The sequence below is a fragment of the Anas acuta genome, chromosome 6 (assembly GCF_963932015.1).
Source record: "Anas acuta chromosome 6, bAnaAcu1.1, whole genome shotgun sequence".
NCBI classification, from domain to species: domain Eukaryota; kingdom Metazoa; phylum Chordata; class Aves; order Anseriformes; family Anatidae; genus Anas; species Anas acuta.
In genome coordinates, this window is record NC_088984.1 from 1,883,248 (window position 1) to 1,905,112 (window position 21,865).

The following is a 21,865-nucleotide window of genomic DNA, read 5'->3' on the forward strand; positions in this document are numbered from 1 at the left end:
CCTTTCGGCTTGCCTCCAGCCCTGTTGTGGCTTCCCTCCATCTCTTTATCCCTGCACCTGCAGCCTGCCTCCTGCTGCTGGTGCTGGAGGGGGCTGTCTGTGCACCAGAGGAGCAGGACTCCTTGCTTGCTGCTGCGTGAGCGGGGAGATGTGCTCCCTCCACTCAGAGGTACCTGCCAGTTCCCACTCCTTATCACAGAGTTAGATAAACACTAGTCAGTGGGATGCATGCCCAGACCCACAACAGCGTTCCAGATAACCAAAGTCCTCTGGTGGTTACAGGGAGCCTGTGAGGCTGACCCTGGTGCTGATCTTCAGATGCATGCCGTGCCGCGTGTGCGTTTCACCTGCGGTGTTCATCCCTCCCTGTCATGCGTCACATTTCTGAGTGCTGCTTATGTAGACAAACGTGGTTACAGAAACCCGAGCCTGGCTAGGGAAGTTTGTATTCCAGCACTGGTTGGGTTCCTGTGGGTGCCTCTGATCTCTGAGGGAGGGCAGGGAGCCTTTTCTTGCCCCGTGTGTCTTTTCTGTTGTAAGTTGAGCGTAAGAAAGAAAATGTGTATGTGGGAATGTTTTTCACCCCGTAACTTTGGTGGTTATAGCACAAAACTCTTCCAAAGGGGCAGACACCGGTATGTGCAGCACTTCTGCTTCCTGGCACTCCAACAGAGAGGTGCAGCAGGGCCGTGGCCACAGGGCGTGTGTGCCCTGGGCTGTGGTCAAAAGCACTCACTTGTGCCCTCCTATGAAATCCGTTCTCCATGCCTGTGAAGTGTGTCTCTTTCCATCCCAGAGCCCCTTAATGCGGTGAGTTTTGTGACACCAGATCTGTTTTACAGAAATGCTGGCACAACACACAGCTGAGACCAAGCAGAAGGCTTCATCGGGCTGCCAGATGAGCTGTGGGATTTTCAGTGGTTTCCCAAGGATTTCAATGGTTTCCACAAGGTTTCCACGGGTCCCTTCTGGTACTGACAAGCTGAGGACTGGAAGTTAGTTGCCTGGATCTGGCTGTCATTTGAAGTGCCCTGACAGATTTAGCGGGCAGGGATGAAGGCTGCTCCTGGGGCAGTGCATTTTGCTTCGCCAGCAGGGTTCTGTGGCAGTGGGGCAGTGCACGGAGCAGCCTTCCCACCCGCAAAGCCTTGCGTGGTCTGTAGGTACAATTAACTGCAGGGTAAGACCACACAGGCACTGTGCTGCGTTCAGCTGTGCGGGCCGTCTGGGGGACGTTGAGCTTCCCTTTTTCTTTCCTTGTCACCGAAGGCAAGAGAAGCGAGGTGAAGGCTGCTGAAGCCGCCCTGCTTTGCGTGGAGCAGCGGGCACGCAGTCTTGTAAGGCCCTCATGAGCTGTGAGAGCAGCGTTTGCAGTGCCAGATGTCATCTGATGGCACTCATTCCTCTTCGAGCATAGCTGTTCTGTTTCTCTGTCTGAATAGTTAAGTTTTCTAATGGTTAACCCAAAAAAGCTGAGTAATGTTAGGAGCTAGTCACTGCGGAGTTGTGTGCCAGAGCGCTGCCAGTTCCCCACTCGCTGGTTGTTTGTGTAGGGCTTTTAGCTTCACGTACACACCAAAGTCTGTCTCAGGTGGGAATTGTCAGGTAGCTTTGTTACCATGAGGTTATTATCCTCTGTCCATGAAGTCTGCTGAATTCTCCTGCAGATTTGGCTTTTACACAGTCAGAGCATTTGCTTTTTTTTTTTTGACAGTTCCAGATGTGCTTCCATTAGCTCCTAACAGCTCGCCTCTAATGAATCATCGTCCTCCCAGCGCTTCCCTTGTGTGTGAAGGGCTGCCTGACAGCAACTGGAAAGCCAGCTTGTTTTCTCTTTGGGGCTTTGCTTGGGTGGTTTTGCTTATTTTTTCCTGCTAAAATTTCCTAGCGCCACTACAGCACCAGCTATTGTCACAGCGGCTGATGTTTGCGCTCACTTTTAAAGTGATTTTCTGCCTGACTCAGATCTTGTGTGCGCTAAGTGCAGTGTTGTGATCTGATAGCCTGGCAGGCGAAGAAAACCTGCAGGAAGAGGAAGATTTTTTAGAAATCACCGCCTGCTGTTTCCATAGAAGTGTTGTTTTCAGCAAAAATACGCTAAAATCTAAACCAAACCAGACAGAAAACCTTCAAGGCATCTAGCTGGAAGGACGTAAGGTGGAATAGCTGGCGTTGTGTCTTCAACTTCAGCGGCGTGCAAGAGCCCACCTGATGGGGACAGCATGTTGAGCAGCAAGGTGCGTCCTTCCACGGCCTTACCCCAGTGCTGGGGTTCCTCTGGGCAGCGCCTGAGTGATCTTGGGGTCTGACTGAAGTGACAAGGGCTGCTCCTGGGCTGTGGATTGCTTCAGAAACGTCCTGGTGTTAAGAAAATGCCGCTGCTGGGAAGCACAAACAGCGCTCTCTGAGCTCAAGGGCGCCTGGGGGAGGAGTGGAGCCCTTGGTGCTGAAGGAGCACATCACAGAGAGAACACGCAGCGAGGGGACAGGCTTAGCCTGGGATTTGGCGGTGTCACGGCCTGCTTCCTATCTCCCTGAACCATGGTGTGCCTGTGAGTGGAGCCGTTAGATGTTCGCTCCGCTGAGGATGCATCTCCAGAGGCAGCAGGGCCTGGTTTCAAAACCAGCGACTCGCGTGTCTGCAGATGGCTCTCCCAGCAGGACAAGCCTGCCAGCCACTCGTGGTCATTCTGAACCCAGTAATTAATTTCAAAGTGCCACTTAGCTGCCTGAATGCTGAGTTTGCAAGCGCTGGGGAGATTTGCTCACAAACTTCCATCAGATCCCAGTTGGTATTTTTCCACAGTGCTTCGTCGCCGCTTTTCATGCCAGCAGTGCCCCGCTTCCAGCTTCGGAGTGCCTCGCTCTGCAGCGTCCCCTCCTTCCTGCCGGGCCTTCAGCACGTCCTCATGTTCAGGTGCACCCACAGCGAGGCAGGCTGCTGGAAGACGAAGAGGTTGATCACTGGAAGGCATCTTGCTTCTCTTCAGATGTTATGTTGCAGACCTCTGCGCGTCAGATGAGTTTTGCTGCCTGCCACTCACTCCTGGTGAAGCTCCCTCTGTGTATGGAGCTCTTCTGGTGCTTGGCTTCGAGGGAACTTGTGTTGTGTGCTTCGTAAACCTGGAAACAGGACACGGGAGAGCAGTTCTTGGAAAAGGAGAGGAGATTTGGGCAGCCAGGTGGGTTAGACAGACAAGTGGCCACACACAGCGTGGGCAGCACCGGGAGAGTAACAGCTGGCCTCCTCCTCCCGGCTCCTGCTCCTTCACTGGCTTCCCCTCCCCTTGGGGTCACCTTCCGTAAATTGTTGCAGTTCCTAACGCACTCAGCGTGAGCAGGGGATGGGTTTGGGATCACACAGCGGTGATCACCTCTCCTGATCACTGCCGTGTGCCCCCCTGCTTCTGCCTGCCCCACAGCGCTGAGTCCAAATCTTGAGCCTCTCTTTGGGGAACCACGCATGTGTCCAGCACCAGCCAGGCTTTTCTGCCCGGTACGGAGAGTTGGAGGAAGCCGGGAGCCTGCCCTTGTGCATGCACAGGGCTTCATTCTGCACCTTCTGTCTCCAAAGCTGGCCCTGTCAGAAAGGGGGTTAATTGCTTTTTAGGACTATTTCAGGAGGAGCAGCAGCACCCCGCAGGTTCTGCTTTGGTCTTCGGGGCTGGGAGGATTTTTGCTTTCACAACAGCACAGCAAAGAAACCAGGGTGGAGGAGGACAAAGGGGATGATTCTGTTTTTTCTCCTAAAACATGGAGTAGTACAAAGGCTGTACAAATTACAGATCTGGAGCTGTTTGGTTGTGCTTTTCCACCAGGCTGGCAGCGACGTGATTTATTGCAGCAACATGGAAGAAATCATGGGGAAAAAATACCCCGTCTCATCCTGCACAGCGCCGAAGTGGTGGAGCGCGTGTTTGAACAAGCTGCTAACACTTCAAATAAAACTCCCCGAGCCGTTCTATTTTGGGACAATTCTGCTGAAACCAAATATGTTTTCCCTGCGAGTCCCTTCCTGTTTTTTCCATGCCAGGCCTTTTCCCCACAAATAGGCTCTGGCGCTGCTCGGCTCGAGCCTTCAGTGTCCTCCCGCGGGCTGTTTGCCCTTCGTACAGTGGTGTCACAATTAGGGATTAGTTACCATAAATGTCCGAATTTCTTTTAACGTGTGTTGCTGTAGGTGCTGTTGAGTCTGGTGTTATGAGGCTGGAGGATAATTTTTTTTTGAAAAGTTGGATCGATTGTGGCCATGAACGAGCCATGAAGCTACCTGTGTCATGAGATACCATGGTAAGATTTCATCCTCCAGAACAATCCGTGGTGCCCTCATCTGCTCCTGACAGAACAAGCCCAGCGTTGTCCTCCGGTGGTGAAGTTTCAGCTGTGGTGCCTGGTGCTGCCAGCAGCAGGAGGAAGGCTCCAGCCCTGGGAGAGCTGCCCCCATCGCTGGTTTATGCCTCAGCACCAGCCACGTCTGGAGGCAGCGCGGCTTCCCCTGCTAGGGAAGATGTCTGTCCAACAAGAGCACCAGGCAGCAGGGACCCGAGGTCGCCTTGCACCTCAAAAAAAAAAAAAAAAGAGGAAAAAGCAGAGTTTTTGCTAAGCATACTTGTTTTCAACACTTCTGCCAAGATATGAGAAGGGGCTGTATTGCTGTGTAGTGCTTATCCTGGTTAAAATGTTCCCAAGACTTCAGCCCTGTGGTTTCTGCACCATAAACCAGAAATACTGGAACTTTGCGCTTTTTATCAGTGTCTTACTAGAAAATGAGCAGTATACAGACTGATGAAAAAAAAAAAAAAAATAACCAGAAAAATCAATTTCACTTTACTTCCCTGCGTTGTTCTGTGCTAATCTCAGCTCTCTGTTACTTGCTCCTTGCTGTCCTCAGGAGCAGAGCTGCAGGAAGTGTTTCAGTGCCTGGTGTTGCCCTTCACAGTGGATGCAGTTCAGCAGGCGTTAAGCAATCCTCGCCTTTATTCTGCTGGGCCTGCTGCAGCCAAACATGCAGCGAGTGGGAGGGGAAGAGAGGGAGAGCTGCAGACTGGAATAGCTCCTGTTAGACATAAACTATGGATGGCGGTGCGTTCACAGGAGTTGTGCTGAACTGAATTGAGAAGTTGACTTCGGCTCCGAAAGTTGGCACTGGATGTCACTGCTGGAGCTGGTGCTGCCAACAGTTACTGCTGTGCTGAAGGTTTTTTATCTCTGACCATGTTTAAGAACATTTAACAAAGTTTAACTCTGCTACTCCCTTCCGAACGTCTTACATCGTTTGCTTCCTGGCTTTGAGTCCAGTTTGCACCTTCTGGCTGTAAAACCTCCTTGTGTTTGGATACAGGTGTTGATCTCGGTGCATTGCTGCTTCTGCTTGTGCCAGGCAGGCAGAGTGGAAAGGGTTTGGGACGATGCAGGGAAAGCTCTTTCCCTGGCACTTCGGTCTGTCTCTGCCCAGACATTTTCTCGAGGCTTTTGGCTATTATCCGTGTTCTTTCCGAGCCTCTCATTTTGCACTATTGTTTTCTGCGAAGGGGGAGGAGAGCCTGGCGCTGTGTGCGCTCTCCAGATGAAACTGCATCAGCATGGCAGAAACGTTCTGCCCACAGCTTCGGGGTTGCATCTGGTCCCGTGGATGTCGTGTGTGAAGCTCTGTGCTTCATGGGAATACGTGTTTGGCCTCCCAGTAACCAGTATGGACAGTTGGAAGGTGGGAAAAAAAAAAGTTTGCATCCTACTGGCTGTATGGGGCTGAGCATGTCCTGGGGCTGCCCCAAGTTAAAGTCCCGGTCATGGTACCCGAGGGGTGGCTGTGAGTGTCGCTGTGCCAGGCAATGTGCTCGGTACCGAAATCCACACACACAAACCCCATTTGTTCTGTTGGCTGCAGGGGGAGGTTCTTCTGGTCTGAGCTTTGTTACTTGCTTCCTCTGCAGGCAAGTGATAGCTGCTGGGTGGGAGCAGCTATCCCCTTACCAGAGGGAGGTAAATCGGCCCAGGTATTTTGTGTCTTCCTTCATTAACAGAAATTTCATTTGTGAACGGTTGGTGAGATCTGTTTGGCATCAGAGCTCCCTATTGTACAGAGCTCTTACCAGAGCTCGGCTCCCCTTCCTGCTCCCATCTCCTACAGAAAGAGGAAGCTCAGGCTGTGTCCTCGCAATAACAACAAGCGCAGCCCCGACGTCCTGATTCCTGCTCGTTTCTTCTGCTGTTAAATAATTCCTGCCCTCGGCTGCATCCTCCCAGCCCACCTGCAGTGGCTGCGTCGCTTCGGGAGCTGCCGGTTGCCAGCAGCTGGAAGGTGGCTGCCGGCCTTCCCCCCCCACTCCTCTTCAGGAGGAAATTCAGCGGCGGTTTCCCGAGCGGCCGCCTGCCTGCCTGGAGCCGTGCTGCAGTCTCGGGGGATCCCACGGGGCGCTCTTTTATTTTTTCTTCCTTTTTATTTTCCTCCTCTCTCCTAGAGCGAGTCGCGCTCTGCCATGGCTCTGGCTTGCCGCGGTGCTGCTGACACCGAGCCCACGCGGCGCTGAGACTGCCAGGACGGGGCAGAGCCTGCTTCTTCCCTCTGCTCCAGCCAAAGCTGCTCCTGCCCACAGCTCAGCAGGGTTTTCCCCCAATCCTGGCCCCATTTCTGGGCAGGGGATAGGGGAAGCGTGCCTCCCAGGGGAGCTGGGGATTCTGCGCTTGTTGCTGCGTGCTGCTGCGGAGCTGGGCACAAACCCTGCTGCAGGAGCCTCCCTTGGTGCCGGCAGCACCTGGACCTGCAGGGAGTGGCGGGGCATGGAGATGTGATGCTCGGTGACGTCCCCAGCACTGCGTGCCACCGGGCCAAGTGCCTGTGGTGGGAGCAGTGCTGGCGCTGTCAGGCCTCACACAGGCTCCAGCGATGGCTTTTGGTGAACCTTTTTAGACCCTTGACCAGGCTTTGACTTCACTCTAGCACCATACTCATTCCCTGCCTTTTTGGGCACATCTGAGCACAGATTCATAGGCCGTTAGCAGAACCTTTGGCAGCAGTAGCATTTTTTGAACAGACGTACCTTTTGCAGAATATCCCAAAATAACTGCAAAAGCTTTAGGCCAAAATAAGGGGTTTAAATCTTGTCAAGTTTTTGACAGCTTTCCCTCCTGACAAGGCATTTCCCCCTCTTTCAGCACAGAACAACACCCAGGCGCTTAACGTTGTGCTGTCTGCTGCTCCTGTACAGTTGTGTTACTGATGACAGGCGAGAACTTTGACAGGGAAGGGGCTTTTGGCACAGAGCAGGACCTCAGGGCCTGCCTCCTGCATTGCTTTTGGCAGATCCTGGAGGTTGTGGATGTGACAATGACTCGTGGAGAAGCTTTGCTCTTGGTGCTGGCGTGCCTGCTGGGTGCAGGCAATAAGAAGTGTTAAACCGGTGTTTCTTCCCCGGGTCGATGACAGCAATTAGGTCCCATAAAGTGCTGCTCCAACACTACCCGGGTAGGTGAGAGCAGGTCACCCTTTCACTTCAGGTTTGCTCTCAGCACGTTCAGTTTTCAGACCGCAAGCTTTTGGGGAAAGGAGTTGCTATTTACGGAGTGTGTAGTGCTTGGAAAATCAGGGTTTTGGAGGAAGGTATTTCTAGCGGCGTGCCGTAGCTGTGAATCCTGCAGCCGGGTGATCTCAGCGCGGTCCTTGCTGCAGGACAAACGGGATCCTAGCAGCTGGGAGCAGGGTCCTGGGAAAAGAAAGAGTGGAAAACAGAAAAGGAAATTAAAAAGTAACGTGCTCTGGTCGCAAGCTTAATTTATTAGTGCTTAAAACTGTTTCTAGGCATCTGAGTTTGGAGGCTTGTGGAGGCGAAAAAGCAGCTTCTGGGAAGCTGTGGGGACATTTGGGGTCCTGCTTCGTGCCCCATGAGCTCGTGGGCAAGCGGCAGAGCCGGCGTCGGTGAGCGCGTGCTCTTCTAAATCAGCCTGGTGACGTCCTCGGGCAGCTCAGGCTGTTCCGAACCGCTCCTGCTTGGGAAGCAGAGAGGAATATTCGGGGCTATTTTGGTTGTTCCAAGCCCGATGGTGTGGGAAGTGGTGGCACCGCGCTAGAAGGAAATTGGGACGCTGTAATCCTAGAGCTCCTTACAAAGGGTTGTGTTCCTGGGTTGAACGGGCTGGATCGGGAAAAGCAGGCACTGAAGGCAGGTGGGATCTTCCCGACAGTGGGGTTTCGGGGAAAATTCCCCTTCGTGTCTCCCACTTGTCATATTTCTCATTTTTTATGGCATTGAACATTCCTGCTGCGGGGAACTGGGCAGGGGGTTTCTTGAAAAGCCTGGCAGTGTTTGGGGGCAATATTTGTCTCCTTCGTTCCCGAGGCTGAGAACCATTTGTGCCTTCGCGGCGTGTGCTGGGGACAAGAGCAGGACCCCCTGCCAGCAGAGTCCGGTCGGGATAACCGTGCGTTTCCTCTGGCTGCCCCGTTATTACCAGGTGTCAGAAAACCCACTGGGAGCAGCTCCCCCAGAGCCTTGCAAGCATCACTCGCTGCTTTCAAGAGCCACAGTAATTAAGAACAAATAAAGCCCTGTTTTTAAATGTTGCAGCTTTCGCTTGGTGCCTTTCATCACTGGAAAAACACCTTTTTTTTCCTCCTGTGGGCCTCCTGAATAGCTCTCGTGGAAAAGAGGGCCCAGCTGCAGAGATTAAAGCAAAATCCCGAGCAGAGGTGTGCAGCTCTCCATTCAGTCATCCCTCTAACCACAAGCAGTGGGAACAAATGCAGATCAGAGCCCTCCCAGACAGCCATGAGCTCCTTCATGGCTCACAAAACAACAAAAAAGGCGTTTGTAAAGTTGGTGTCCTGCTCGAACGTGGTGGTGCAGGCACAATTTTAGAGAAGAGCGATCGGAGCCTTCTGCCATCTCTCTGGTATCAATCCTCCTCATTCAGTTCACTTGGATTTATGGTCTTTTCGGTCAAAAGGTCAAAGGTTTACTTTGGAGGGGTGGAAAAAGAATACGGGGATATTCACATCTGCCACCCTGCACTTCTGTGGGCGCTGTAGGCAGACGTTTCAGTCCTCCCATCACAAGAAGGTGATGCTGGAGGTGCTGCAGGGCACACAGAGCCCCTCTCCTGGGGCTCCGTGCCAGGCAGGGACGTGGAGCTGGCAGCCTGCAGCACGGGGGCTCTGCCAGCACCCCAGGACAGCCTCAGCCTGGGCTTCCCCGTGGTCCCCATGGGTCGTGAAGCTCTGAATTTCTGCACACAGCAGCAGGTGAACGTGTGCCGTCGTGCACGTGAGGCAGCCGGCTGTGCCGTGAATGCTCATTTGAAGAGCCCAGCGCCTTGGCAGTAAGTGTATTTATTACTGGTGCTTCTTTTTTATTTTTTTTACGGGTGTTTTTAGATGTAAAAACACAATCTGTGCCGAGCGGAGGGCTGCTCGAGAAAGGAGATGTGACTGCAAGATCTCAAATTCAGGAAAAGAGATCATGAAAAGAACTAGCAGAACAGTTGCCCTATTTTCTAATAATTAGCATTCACAAAGAAGCAACATGTTCTAACTACCTAGTAATTTCCAAATTGCTGAGACACCTAATGAGTTGTCTTAAATAAATTTACCAAACATATCGGAAGAACTAATTACCGAGCCTTTCATTCTGAAATCCCAACCCAAGGCGCAGTGGCCATGCAGCTGGCTCGTGTCGGTGGCTGTTCAGCGAGCAAATGGTCTGGCTGGGAGCTGAACCTTGTCCTCTGGACCTTCCGTGGCACATCCACATCCTCTGCTGGGCACGGACTGTGACGAAGTCCTGCTGAAATCCATTCCTACAGCTCTGCTGGGCCCAGCTCTGCAGAGCCTTGCTTCTGGGAACAGCCCCTTTGGGTTCCTTGGCGTGACAGCTTGCAGGGGGCCAAGTCACACAGGAGCTTTTGTGCCAAGGGAGCAAAAGCCGAAAAGGCAAAGGTGTGAGCAACACACCCCTTCCTCAGTCCCTGGGGTTGTGGTGTCTCCCTGGGACCTGTCACAGGGCACTGGAGCCTCTGCGGGGTGCAGCAGCCCTCAGTGCCTCCCTGTTCCCATCCCATAGCCCAGTGCTGAGGATGGGGCCTTGGCCATGCCAGGGGAGTCGTGCAGCCCGCAGATTGCCTGGCCCCAGGCTCACTGCCGCGTGGCAGCGTCCTCCTGCCAAAGGAACAGATCCCCACGGCTCTGCTTTCGCCTCTTAATTACATCACCTGCCGGTAATTACATTCAGCTGCCTGCTCTGAGCGCCAGCACCAGGTGAGCACCAACTGCGGGCAGTGGCAGTACCCCAGGGCAGTCAGAAAGCTGCAGTTTGGGTTGGTGCCGTGTCTTGCCTTGGAGTATTTTGTTTTCCCAGTTACCCAACTTCTGCTCAGCCTGTTAGAGTGAAAAAGGGTGAATGTTCCCCGCCGAGGAGCTCTGGCAGGTAGGAGAAGCTGCCTTGTGCGCTGCAGTCGTGTGCACCCTGTGGATAGGAAGTACAGGGGGAGCAGATTTTTGGTTTCTTTTACCTATTGCATGAATAGAATCAAGACCTAACAATGTATGGTTTCCAAAACCTTACAGCCATACATTTCTTTAGAAAAAAGATGTCTCTGGTCCCCAAGTGACTGTAGTGCCCATTCTCTGTTCCTGAGCAGTTCTGACCACCCGGTCGGGGAGCACGGGGCCTCGAGCACGGGGACTGCCACCAGAGCTCCTGGGCAGAGGCGTGCCCGGTGTCTGCAGGTGGCCAGCGCTGCCCTGGTGTTCACGGGGAAGGCAGAAGCTTTCTCTGCTCAGGGTTCGGTTTCAGAAATGCTTCCTGGAGCACCCTAAATCTTCTCCAAAGAGCCTGCCTGTCACCTGGCTTAGTGGAGCCTCTAATGGATTGCTGCCTTAACTGCACGAGTGGTCTGACAGAGCATCGCACGCCACGGCTGCTAAGAGAGCAATTCGGGTCTGTAGATTTCTGGCAGCTGGAAAAAATTATTTGCAGCCTCACTGAAGTTTTTTTTCACCTCCTGAGACCGCACCAGCTAAAAGTTGATGTTTTCTTCCACCCTTCCCATCAGGGAGGGGACCTGGCTGGCTGCTGTTGTCCAGGAGCAGGGTGGGTTTCCCTCCCAGGCAGCCTGGGGCCGAAACCAGCAGGGGTTTGCCCTGCCCAGCCCCGCAGCCAGCTCGGCCCGTGCCCTGCAGCAGACCCGGCAGCAGGCAGGAGGACTGCTCAGCTGCCAGGATTTTGGAGTTGCTGAATAAATAGACCTGCTGTTCCCTCCGCTTTGGCCAAAGTACGCGATTTCCCTCCCATTTTGGGGATTGCTTCAAACCTCAGTGTTTGTGTCAAAGCTGAATTGTGCTAATTGACGGGAGAGGGAAATGAATGAGGGAAAAGATCAGTAATAAATCGCAGGAGAAATGAACTCACAGAAGCCTAAATAAAATGGCTGTGAGATGTGAAACAAACCTTGCATTGCCTTGGCAGCAGAGCACAATGCTCGGGGGTGCCCACGGAGTTGGGGGCACTTGCAAGGGTGAAGGAGCCGTGCTCGGTCCCTTGCTCTAACCAAACGTGGCACTCACGTTCCTGGGCCTGTGCTGCTGTGCTCGCCTCGGGCTGCTTTTTCATCCATCTCTCCACAATTTGCAAATCTGCGCCTTGTCCTGTGGCTCCCCAGCCTGGGAGGCATGGTCCCGGGGCTGCACCTCGCTGACAAGCCCCTCGGCGCTGGCTGTGACCCGCAGGAGCAGCGGCCCTGCCATCAGCGCTGGGGAGCAGCCCGGGGAAGCCTCGCGGCGTCAGCTCCTTGGGAGAAGGCTCCTGGCTTCTGACAGCAGAAAGTAGGTCAGTGCTCAGGCTGAAACATCTAAAAACCAGAGTGGGAAGCTGTGCATCACGCGTCGGTGTTATTTCTGCTGACTTCTCGGCAGCCCTGCGCTTAGCCCAGCCAGAGGACCGAGCAGATCTGTCGGTGTGTGCCCGTGCCCATCTGGTCACCGTGTCCGTGCTCGCAGGCACCTCCCGCAGCCCTGCTGTGTGCCTGTCTGCAGTAAGAGAAGCGATGCCAGCAGCCAGGCAGCGTGGGGCCTCCTCGCAGCGTTTCAGGCAGCGATGGGCTGCTCGCGTGTCCTGCTGCTCTCCCGGTGCCCTCCTGCTCTGCTGGTCCTTTTGCTCTAATTGCCTTGAACAATGCTGGCTCCCACACGGAGGGCAGCTGTAATTTTAGGGCTGGAATATTTGATGGCATGGATTTAGCCTCCCCTGGTATATCTGGGTCCCCTTCAGGTGCTGAGCAGGGAGGCAAGTCGGGGCATCCTGCTGCCCGGCCGTGGGGGCTGGCTCGCTTCGCACTCTCTCCAATAACGAGGGAAAGTGGTGGTGTACACAGGGAGGAGAGGAGGGATGTTGACTTCTGTGGCAGGTTGCAGAGAACACGTGTCCCTGTGCTGCAGGATATGAAGTGATTTAAGAAGAAAAAAAACACATTTGAAAGGCACGATGCTGTACTGTGGCTCTTGTGAGGGAGACCTGGGCTTAGGACAGGTGTCACTCGCTGCGTGGGACACCAGAGTCCCGTTGCTTTGTACCAGGAGGAGAGTTTGCTCTGCAAACCTGCCCTGCTGCCATGCACCCCGAGGGCTGTCCAGGGAGGAGGTGTAGCTGTGGCCATGCCTTATTGCCCCTGTGAGCAGTTACCCGCTGCTGCTGCTTGTACATGCCGGTTTTATTCATATCACTGCTTAGCTTTTGTGTCGAGTAGCTTTTAGCAACGTGGTTTTGCCATTTTTTGCTCCTGAGCAGAGAGCAGAGCTTCGTGTGAGTGCAGAAGGTGCTGGCACAAGGGCACCGTATTTACAGGGAGGGGTGGCTCCAAGCAAGCTTTATAGCACCTGAATTGCGTCTGATGTGACCTAGCCCCTGGCAGTCTCCAGTCTAAGGCTGACTAACAGGATTTAAGTGTTACAAAGACTTCTATACCATGCCTGCAGCTGAGCTGGATGTGACCCAGTGCAAAGGGATTCTTTGAAAGCGGGGAGAGGCTTTTCTTGGGGGTTTGCCTTTGGCTAAGGTAAAGCCATGTTATTTCTCTGCTAAATTCTGCAGAAACAAGAAGTAAAACCCACACAGCAGAATTACAAAACCAGTCTTTTAAAGGTATTTTACGTACCTGTCTGGGGAGGGGGCTCCTATTTCTTACATCTGTTTTCTTAGCGACGTGTTTTTCTTTTCAGGGCTCAGCGGATTCGTACACAAGCAGACCCTCAGACTCTGATGTGTCTTTGGAAGAAGACAGGGAAGCAATCCGCCAGGAAAGAGAACAGCAAGCAGCTATACAACTCGAGAGGGCGAAGGTGCACTCTTGTAAACTTTTCTAATAGCTGAGTTACGTGGTGCTTATCCTTTGCCTGGTGTTAAAATTCACACTGCTGGTTTATAATGACGATGGTATCTTTGGAAGTAGACTGTGAATCAAGTGCCATTACCTGCAAGCAAGGTGTGGGGGGAATATTCTGTAAATGTTCTCGTATGAAGGGGGTCTGCTTTAGTGAGCTGAACTCTGGTGGCTTGTGTGAAATGATTAGGTCTGAATTTTGATGTGTTTGGCAAATACCCTGTGCTAGACTTCTGGTAATTGGATACAACAGATGAATGCTTGATTCAGAAAGTTTCTGCTGTTTGTGATGTCTGTTTCTGTTTGTAGTCCAAACCAGTAGCATTTGCTGTTAAGACTAATGTGAGTTACTGCGGTGCTCTGGACGAAGATGTTCCTGTCCCAAGCACTGCCATCTCTTTTGATGCCAAGGACTTCCTACACATTAAAGAGGTAAAACCAAGTGGTAGTTCGTCCTTTTCAGAGTCCCAGCACCCTGGGGTGCTTATCTTGCACTTTTTGAAGCTTGATGTCACTGATTTCCAGTTGCGTTTTCATGCCACAGGAAGGAAACAGAACCTTGCTGTATTTTAAATCAGCATGGTAGATTCAGACTCTTGTCAATGAAATCCAGTTTGTGATGAATCTGAGATTAAGTAATAGAAAGGGATTCTGTCCATCAGGAAGGGGAGTAGCAGCAGTTTGCACCCGGTCTTCATAAAGCACCAGAGAGGCTTGCAAGAGAGAGATGAGACTTAGAGTAATACAAGAAGAAAGGAAAATAAGGAAGAGGCTGCAGGACAAAATTGTACAAAAATAAGGAAAAAGGAAGGGGAATAAACAGGCCCTGAATATGGCTTTAGCAGAGAAGAATACATCTTACTGCATGTTGAGCATATTTTCTGCAATTATTAATCTGAAGTGAGCCCTCAATTTGCATAACCCCTGTTGTGTTGTAGATCTGCACATAGGCTTGCAGCTTGCAAAACCATTTCTTTATCTCTGCGTTCTGGGGGTTTATTTGGGGGTGTTTGTCTGTCTAATTTGTCTGTTTCTTTGAGCGTTAGTCCATCATTGCTTCAAAGCACTGATCTCCCCGAGCCTGAGCCTATTTAGGAGGAAAGCACCTGCTTCTCCATCTCTAGAGACAGAGATCGGTGCTGGAACAGAGGGGTTTGCTTTAAATTCTTTCTCCCTGAGAAGGACACAGGAGAGGCAGTTGATTTGCATGTTCCATTTTCTCAGTTAGCTGGAAACAGATGGAAGTTTGATATTTTTTTAAAGATTTTTTATGTTATTTTTTGTTTAGCTTAGTTGTGGGCTGTTTTTTAAATATATATATTTGTGTGGAGTGGTGCTTAACCCCCTGTTGAGGAAATGGGGCACTGTGAAATCTGCATCTGCCTCTCTGTGTGTGTGTAGACTTGGTTTTCCCCCTCCTCCTTCTTCCCCAGGGATGTGCTCTGTCCTGTCCAGCACCACACCTGAGCTGCCCACCTCCAAAACCTGCTTCCCATGAGGGAAATGTCCTTTGCTACCCCTCAGAGCTGGAAGCAAACAGCTGCCCTCGTTTCAGCAGAGATCACTTGGACTAGAATAACCATGGCTCCAGATTTGAGAAGGCTAAACTAGGTAGAAGTAAGGTCGCCGTGCTGCCAAGATGAACCATCAGCAGGAACTGCTGAGTTGCTATATTGAGAGCATGTCCTGTATGTCTCATCTGTCTCCTACAAGACTATACGTTATGTGCTTAAAAGATGAGTGCAACAATTACTGACAGTGCAGAAGAAATCATGGGCATGGCAACCAACAGGAGGGAGCTGTAGTCCTCCCACACGCTGAAGGCAGAGAATAGCAGATGGGAGGTGATGACCTGCTGCACACAGCCCCGCTTCCCTTACTGCATCCTTATTGTTCCTATTGTTCAGGTGTTCCCAGCACAACCCTGATTCCAATCTCATCTCTAGGGGCATTGCTCAGAAATCCACACCCTGCTAATAAAAGAAGGGTTGCCCAAAAAGTTGCCCAAAGCCCCGTCCAGCTTGGTTTGAATCCGTTCACTAGAAATGTCAATAAATCTCATCATTAAATCTCATCACACTCAGCACCTCAGCTGGTGGCACCAGAGGAAAGGTCACAGCAAAGTGTGTTGGGGCAGTTAACAGATAAGCAAGTGCTGTCACTGATACGCAGCTCTCCACTCTCTAGCTGTAGGTATCAGCCTTCCAGGCACTGCCCAGCACCTTTTAACTTCATTTAAACTGTGCAGATTGTCCAGTACTCTGACTTCAGTGCCGAGTAAGAATTGTGGATAACAAAATGAGGGAGTTTTGGACGTGAAGCATTTGATCTGAAGCCAGTAACCTTTCTGTGTTCCAGAAATATAATAATGACTGGTGGATAGGAAGGCTGGTTAAGGAGGGCTGTGAGATTGGCTTTATTCCAAGCCCGCTTAGACTGGAGAATATCCGCATTCAGCAGGAGCAGAAGAGAGGACGTTTCCATGGCGGGTAAGAGTGCTGTAACCTTTTAAAATAATTTAAAATCGTTTCTGACACCGGACAATATTTTTCAAAGGTCACTTGATTCTTTTTTATTGCCGTGTATCCGAATGAGTGTTTGATTTGCGATTCCAAATGAAAATACCTATTTGCAGAGAACGGGCATGTTAGAAGTTGACTATGAGAAACAAGGAAAAAATTGTATCAGCTTTAGAAAAGATAAATTAAACAGTAGGAGTGGTAACAACAGAAATTTCTGAAGGGCTAGAGAGTTTTATGTCCCTGGGAGTTTACGTCACACCTTTGGTGCTCAAAGGCTGCCAGCTTTTTATCCCAACTCTCATATTCTTAAAGTTGTGGGTTTTTTCTTTTTTCTTTTTTCCCCCCTCCATTTTGGCCAGAACCAGACTTTTCAAACATCCTAGAGATGACTTCGGCCTTCAGCTTCCCTCCTCTTCATCTTCCAGCCTGACCCTTCTGTGTCTCCACACTGCTAGACCTGGAGATAGCAAATCCCTGGAAAAATACAAACTTGCTCACAGGTCTAGGAAGTAAAACTGATTTCCCTTAGTCTCAGTTTGGACATGGAAGGCTCTCTCTTCTATTGGCTGAATACACAAAATGCTTTTAAAAAATCATTATTTTACTAGTGGCATCTATTCTCTCTAATTTAAAATGAAATCTAAATGTTCATGCAGATAACAAGAAGAACAGAAACTTTAGTACGGCAGAGTAAAGACAGGTGAAAGGTGAACCATTTGAATCTAGACCTAGTATGGAGCAGTAAGAGGAGCACAATTTAGCCTGTATAGCACTGTCAGGGAATTAATACACTTAATCAAGGTCAGAAATGATTTCAAGTATAAACCATCTGGGGAAATATTTTTAGAATGATCGAGTAGTATTAACTGTGCTTTTTTTCAAGTTGCTTTTACAATTTCTGGAATAGCTTCAGAGAAAGGCAGTGTATCAGTGTATCTCAGGGAAAGAGGGGTATCAAATTGAGAGTGTTTAGGATCCTGGTTTGGATATGGCGTATTAGCAGAAGGATGCTCTGCTTGTGTGAACAGGCATGACTGCACCAAATCTCCAATTCCTGCAAATATTCGTCTAATCTCATCTATGGAGAATATTGGGAATAAAATCAAGCATAAAGAAGGAGAAACATTATAAAAGAGGATTGTAATGAAGGATGGTGAGATCATTTATTTTTGAGCGCCTTCATTAGATATGGCCACATAGTATCTGTACCTTAGGGTCTCTTTAAAAGCTGTGACTACCTGTGCTAATTAAGGCTCTATGTGATGAAGAATTATAGTTTTTCCTGAACAAGGCAGTAAAAAGTTACCTATTAAAGAGGGTTTCTAGAGTCTTGAAGCACAGTAACTATCGCTAGTGATTATTTGCAGTATCATAAGTGTTGCAGCAGTGTCTAGGATATGTGTGCAAAGGATTTGCCAAGCTTACCAGGGGTGAACAATCCCTACTTCGGAGAGCATGTGGCAGGAAAGCAAGGACAAAACTGGTTTGGAGTAGCATCCCCTTGCTTCTCGGGGTGCATGGAACACAAAATACTGAGTGCTGTGCTGAGGACTTGCTGCTTGTACCGAGCTGCTGTGCCACGTGCAGTCACCAGGTTGCTTCAGCAGCCCTCCTGTGGCTGCTTTGAGCTTTCCTGAGAGCTTTGCTCAGTCAGCACTGGGACCTGCACTCCCCTCGCAGCCTGCACACAGCTCCTCTGGACACAGGGGTCTGCTTAGTTACAGGTTCTTTGCTCTCCCCATGCCCCTGTCTTCACTGCTCCCTGCAGAGGAAGCTTTCTCACAGTGTGAGTAGGGGTGAAGACTCTCTCATTTACCGTGTAGTTTCTCATGGGGCAGTTTTCTTAGCTGCTGCCTCCAACCTCACGAGTTCACATCTCTGGATACCTGGTGCTAATGGGGCTCTATCTGCTACCATAGGAAATCGAGTGGAAATTCTTCTTCAAGTCTTGGAGAAATGGTTTCTGGCACATTTCGAGCCACGCCCACATCCACGGGTAAGGCAGAATTTTATTTAAGGAAACTCTTGCTATTTCTAATACTTCTATTTTAAAAATCATATATGGAAAGTGCATGTTTTCCCTCTTTGCTGACTTATTAAGATGTTCTGCTGAAAAGTGCTTGCATGCGGAGGTGGAGAAAGACATCTATTTCTAGACATGCAGTAGTTGCTAAGGGACTGGGAAAAAAAGAAGAAATCTCAGGAAAAGGGGCAGCTCCCCCCAGAACGGAATGAGTGACCAATTTAGGTAGAGCTGATGAAGAGCGCAAGGTACATTGAGGGAAATGAAAAGTGCCTTGAGAAAGGGATTTTTGTTTGCAAGTTGTTACGCACAGCGTGTGTTTTAACCAAGTTCTTTATTTGGTCTTTTAGCAAAACAGAAACAAAAAGTGGTAAGTAATGCTTCTGTTTTCATTTTGTTTTATTTATTCCTAATACATTAATTCCTAGAATTTTCATCTGGTTTGGTTAACGATCTAAAGGGATGTTTTCTTCTTCTAGACAGAACATGTTCCCCCGTATGACGTAGTCCCATCGATGAGGCCTGTCGTCTTAGTGGGTCCGTCCCTGAAAGGTTACGAGGTAGGTATTCCAGGTGCTTGCACTTAATGTTTTCTTCTGTTAACATTTTCTTGTCCATCGTTTGCCTTAGTACCTTTGCTGTGTTGTCTAATTAATTAACTAGGCTTCCATATACATATAAAATTTTAGTCAAACTAGCAGATGCTCTGAATTTAATTAGCCAACATTTTGAAGGAAGTTTCCCTGTAAGGTTATTGGTCTCCTTTTTTCATTTAGGAAAACTTTGTCTTCCCCATGAAACTTGGTGTTGGCAAATGTAACAGCTGCAGTGCTGTAGCATATTTGCTCTCCAGCACCTGAAACTGTCATTTCAGCATGTTCTCTTGATGTTTATATTTTCAATATTATTAGTATATTGAAATATATACATACAGAAACCTTTAGCCCTTCTAAATTACTTGCCTCTCTTCAACTTGGGAGTAGGTATGATAGATAACAGGTATAGATAAGCAGGAGACCCATTTTTCAAGGTAGCTGCAGATTCAGAGGAGCATTTAACACTTGCTAAATGAACGCAGGCTTTTAGCAGGGCATTTTGGTGAACTTATCCATCTGTTAAGTGTTTTGCTGAATTAGGATCTAAATGAACGTGAACATAAAATCAAAGCTACACTTCATTTAGTTTAATTAATGTTGTTAGTACTTTATATGATATTATTAAGCATTGGAATGGCTCTTTTATGAAGATGGGAGCAATGTACTATTGTTAGCGTAATGCAGTGTTCTTACATCATTTTTTTGTAAGAATGATTTAAAGTGTAGATTAGAGAGCAGGAATTAGGTACTTACATTTTCTACTGTCTGCCTTCTAATTTTGTGGCGACATTTCTTGACAGGAGTAACTGTCATGCATTGATTTTTATGGTGCTGCACCACAGGTTAATTTGCCTAGCAGCTCTCAGGCTTGGAGGGGAGAGAGGCCGTTTGTTAAAAACATACCTCTCTACAGATATGTTTCCCCTCTTTGTGTAAGAAAATAATACTAAACAGTACTAAATGTGACATCTGGAACATCTAAAGGTGTGTAAAGGGTAACACAGGGTATTAATTTGTTTCAAATTTTGTTCCACGTAGCAGAAACACACTGAGCTTCCTTTGCAACCTATATGGGAAAGTTCTCTTCACGATTTTTTTCCTTCTGGCTAAATTCTGTAAGAACCTCTTTGAAAGATAGCATGGGAAAATTAAACTGCCAGAGGCCTGGGGGCTTTATCTAGGCTGGCAGCTAATCAGTGTCACTCACAGTCCTACTGGAAGGGACAGGGAGCCCAGGCAGGGAAGGAGGTGACATCTGCTGTTGGAGCTGAACGTCTCTCAGATGTTTCCCATGTACAGGAATGGAAAATCTTTTTTTCCTTTCTGTAGGCCTCTCTGAGAGTAGTTTTGCTCTTCTCTTAGAACAGTCATCCAACACGATAGATCTTCTATCTGGAGTCTTAAGCAAGTTCTAGTAACATTACAGGAGGGAAAAAAAACAACAACAAAAGATCTGTTGGACCCAAAAAGTCCCATAAGTTTCTGACATATGCTGAAGCCTGCTGGGAAGGGTCCTGCTGTGCGAGGTGGTGAGGTGTCTCCTAATGCCTCCATGCAAACGAAGGCAGGAGCAGGGTGACAGTTCTCACATCCTCCAGGCTGCGTTACTGAGAGTGAGTCAGGAAACCTGCAGGTATTTATTGCAACGCTTGCTGCCGAGAGCATGATGATTAAATGATTGCTACCTATAAAAGGTATTGATTGTTGGCAGTATCCTTACCTTTTACTTACTTCTCTTCTTGCTTTTGACTTCTTTTTCTCCCTGTCAATCCTCCCTGTTCAATTTTCCTCACCTCTGCAAGGTGACTGACATGATGCAGAAAGCTCTCTTTGACTTCCTGAAGCACAGGTTTGATGGGAGGTGAGAAACACTGTCCTTCCCTTGCTTTGTTCCCCACGTGTTACTAATGTTTTAGCGATTTTTTGAATGTAAGAAGCCTGATGCATGTTCAAAACTGATTTACCAGCTTTGTACCAACACTGAAATGCAGCCAGCTTTGGGGTGGAGAGCAGCTAGTGCATTACCAGAAGTGCATGTGTCTGCAAATCTGCTGTCTGGAGTAGGATTTCTCGGGTTTAAGCGAATAGTTTTGCCTCTGTATCTTGTCAGAGTGAAGTTACAGGAGAAACCTGAATGAAAGGTGACTGGGGGGCATGGGAAGAGTGCCAAAATCACTTTAAAGATGGCATTACCAGGCTTGGGGTTTCAGAGCTGCCCTGGGAAGCAGGCTGTGCCCTTGTACAACCAGGAGCAGGATGAGGCATGGGACGTGGCAGCTTGCAGTTCAATTTGTTGTGGTTCTGAGCTGTTTCTGCACCCTGTCAGCACAGCCTCTCCCTACTCTGGAACAGTACAGCTGGGCTGGCTTCACTGCAGGTCGCTGCAGGGGCTGTGGTGCACGATTGTGTTAGGGGTAGGGGGGGAAGCGTGGCATGTGCTCCCTTCCAGCTGGTGGCACATGGGAACTGGAGACGGTAGGTGATCTCAAGTTGCCAGGACGGGATTGCTGGGAATATCCCCTTTATGAGGTGGATTTTTGTACCCTGTACAAGAATGTGCTCGGCAGAGGCCTGAGCCCCAAAGATCAGCAGAAGGACAAGTGTAATGCCCTCCGAAAGCCCGTTTAGGCTGCCCAAGCTGTTGGGAGGTAGGGTCACACCTTGCCTTGCTCTGCTCTGGTTTGTCCCACTGTGCCCTTGGGCTGCACCAAGAGGCCGAGGGAGACATCCTGCCTGGAGCGGGCTATTTGTTGTAAATCCTGCTGCTGGTAGCTAGATTGGCAACTAGATCAGGCAGAAGCGTGGAATTTAAACCTTTAGATAAACCAGTTGAGTTCCTTTTCTGGAACCTCAGCTGCTTCTCGGTCCTTCTGCCAGCTTTTCTGGCTTTGGGGTCTTCCCCCCGCCAGCCTTCTGGTTTGCTTTGTGTTTTTTCCATCTGTGCTGCAGTTTTGCAGCAGGTCCATGATACCAACACAGGGAAAAGGCTTCAGGATGACCTGAGCTAGCAGCGCTCCTTCCCTGCCCCTTCGTGTGCTCGTCTTCTGGCAGCTCCTTCTTCTGTACCCGAGACAGCCTCTCCTGGCCAGGGAAGGAAACGAACAGCCCGAGGGCTGCGCTGTGCAGCCTGGCTGAAAGGAGCCTGCTGGAGCTCAGCTGCTGCAAGGCGCTGAGGGACCGAGCTGCAGAGCCTTCAGCAGCATCCTTCTCTAACCGCCTTGTATTCAGTTGCTGTTGCAAAGAGAAAGCCTGACTACTTACACTCTAAATGTAAGGCAGCAAAGGCACAGGTTTTCCTTAACATCTTCCAGCAGCAGTGACAGGTGGCATTACCTCTCCCTCGGGAGAATGAAATG

The 21,865-nt window shown here is 49.8% G+C and overlaps 1 protein-coding gene across 7 annotated transcripts in view; it reads left to right on the forward strand.

Moving 5' to 3' along the window:
• The window catches only part of CACNB4 (calcium voltage-gated channel auxiliary subunit beta 4), a 65,431-nt gene that overhangs the window by 25,381 nt on the left and 18,185 nt on the right, over positions 1-21,865 (forward strand). For 5 of the 7 annotated variants that reach the window (XR_011097984.1, XR_011097983.1, XM_068686934.1 and 2 more), the window contains 7 exons: positions 13,208-13,327; positions 13,678-13,800; positions 15,727-15,857; positions 17,810-17,886; positions 18,264-18,283; positions 18,393-18,473; positions 20,312-20,370. Coding sequence is in view for 5 of the 7 variants with exons in the window: in XM_068686934.1 (XP_068543035.1) it covers positions 13,208-13,327; positions 13,678-13,800; positions 15,727-15,857; positions 17,810-17,886; positions 18,264-18,283; positions 18,393-18,473; positions 20,312-20,370 (611 nt within the window). In the remaining 2 variants the exon portion in view is untranslated. Of the gene's footprint in view, positions 1-10,376; positions 10,419-13,207; positions 13,328-13,677; positions 13,801-15,724; positions 15,858-17,809; positions 17,887-18,263; positions 18,284-18,392; positions 18,474-20,311; positions 20,371-21,865 lie in introns of those variants that run through there. The other 2 variants (XM_068686933.1, XM_068686936.1) reach the window with 2 other exon arrangements.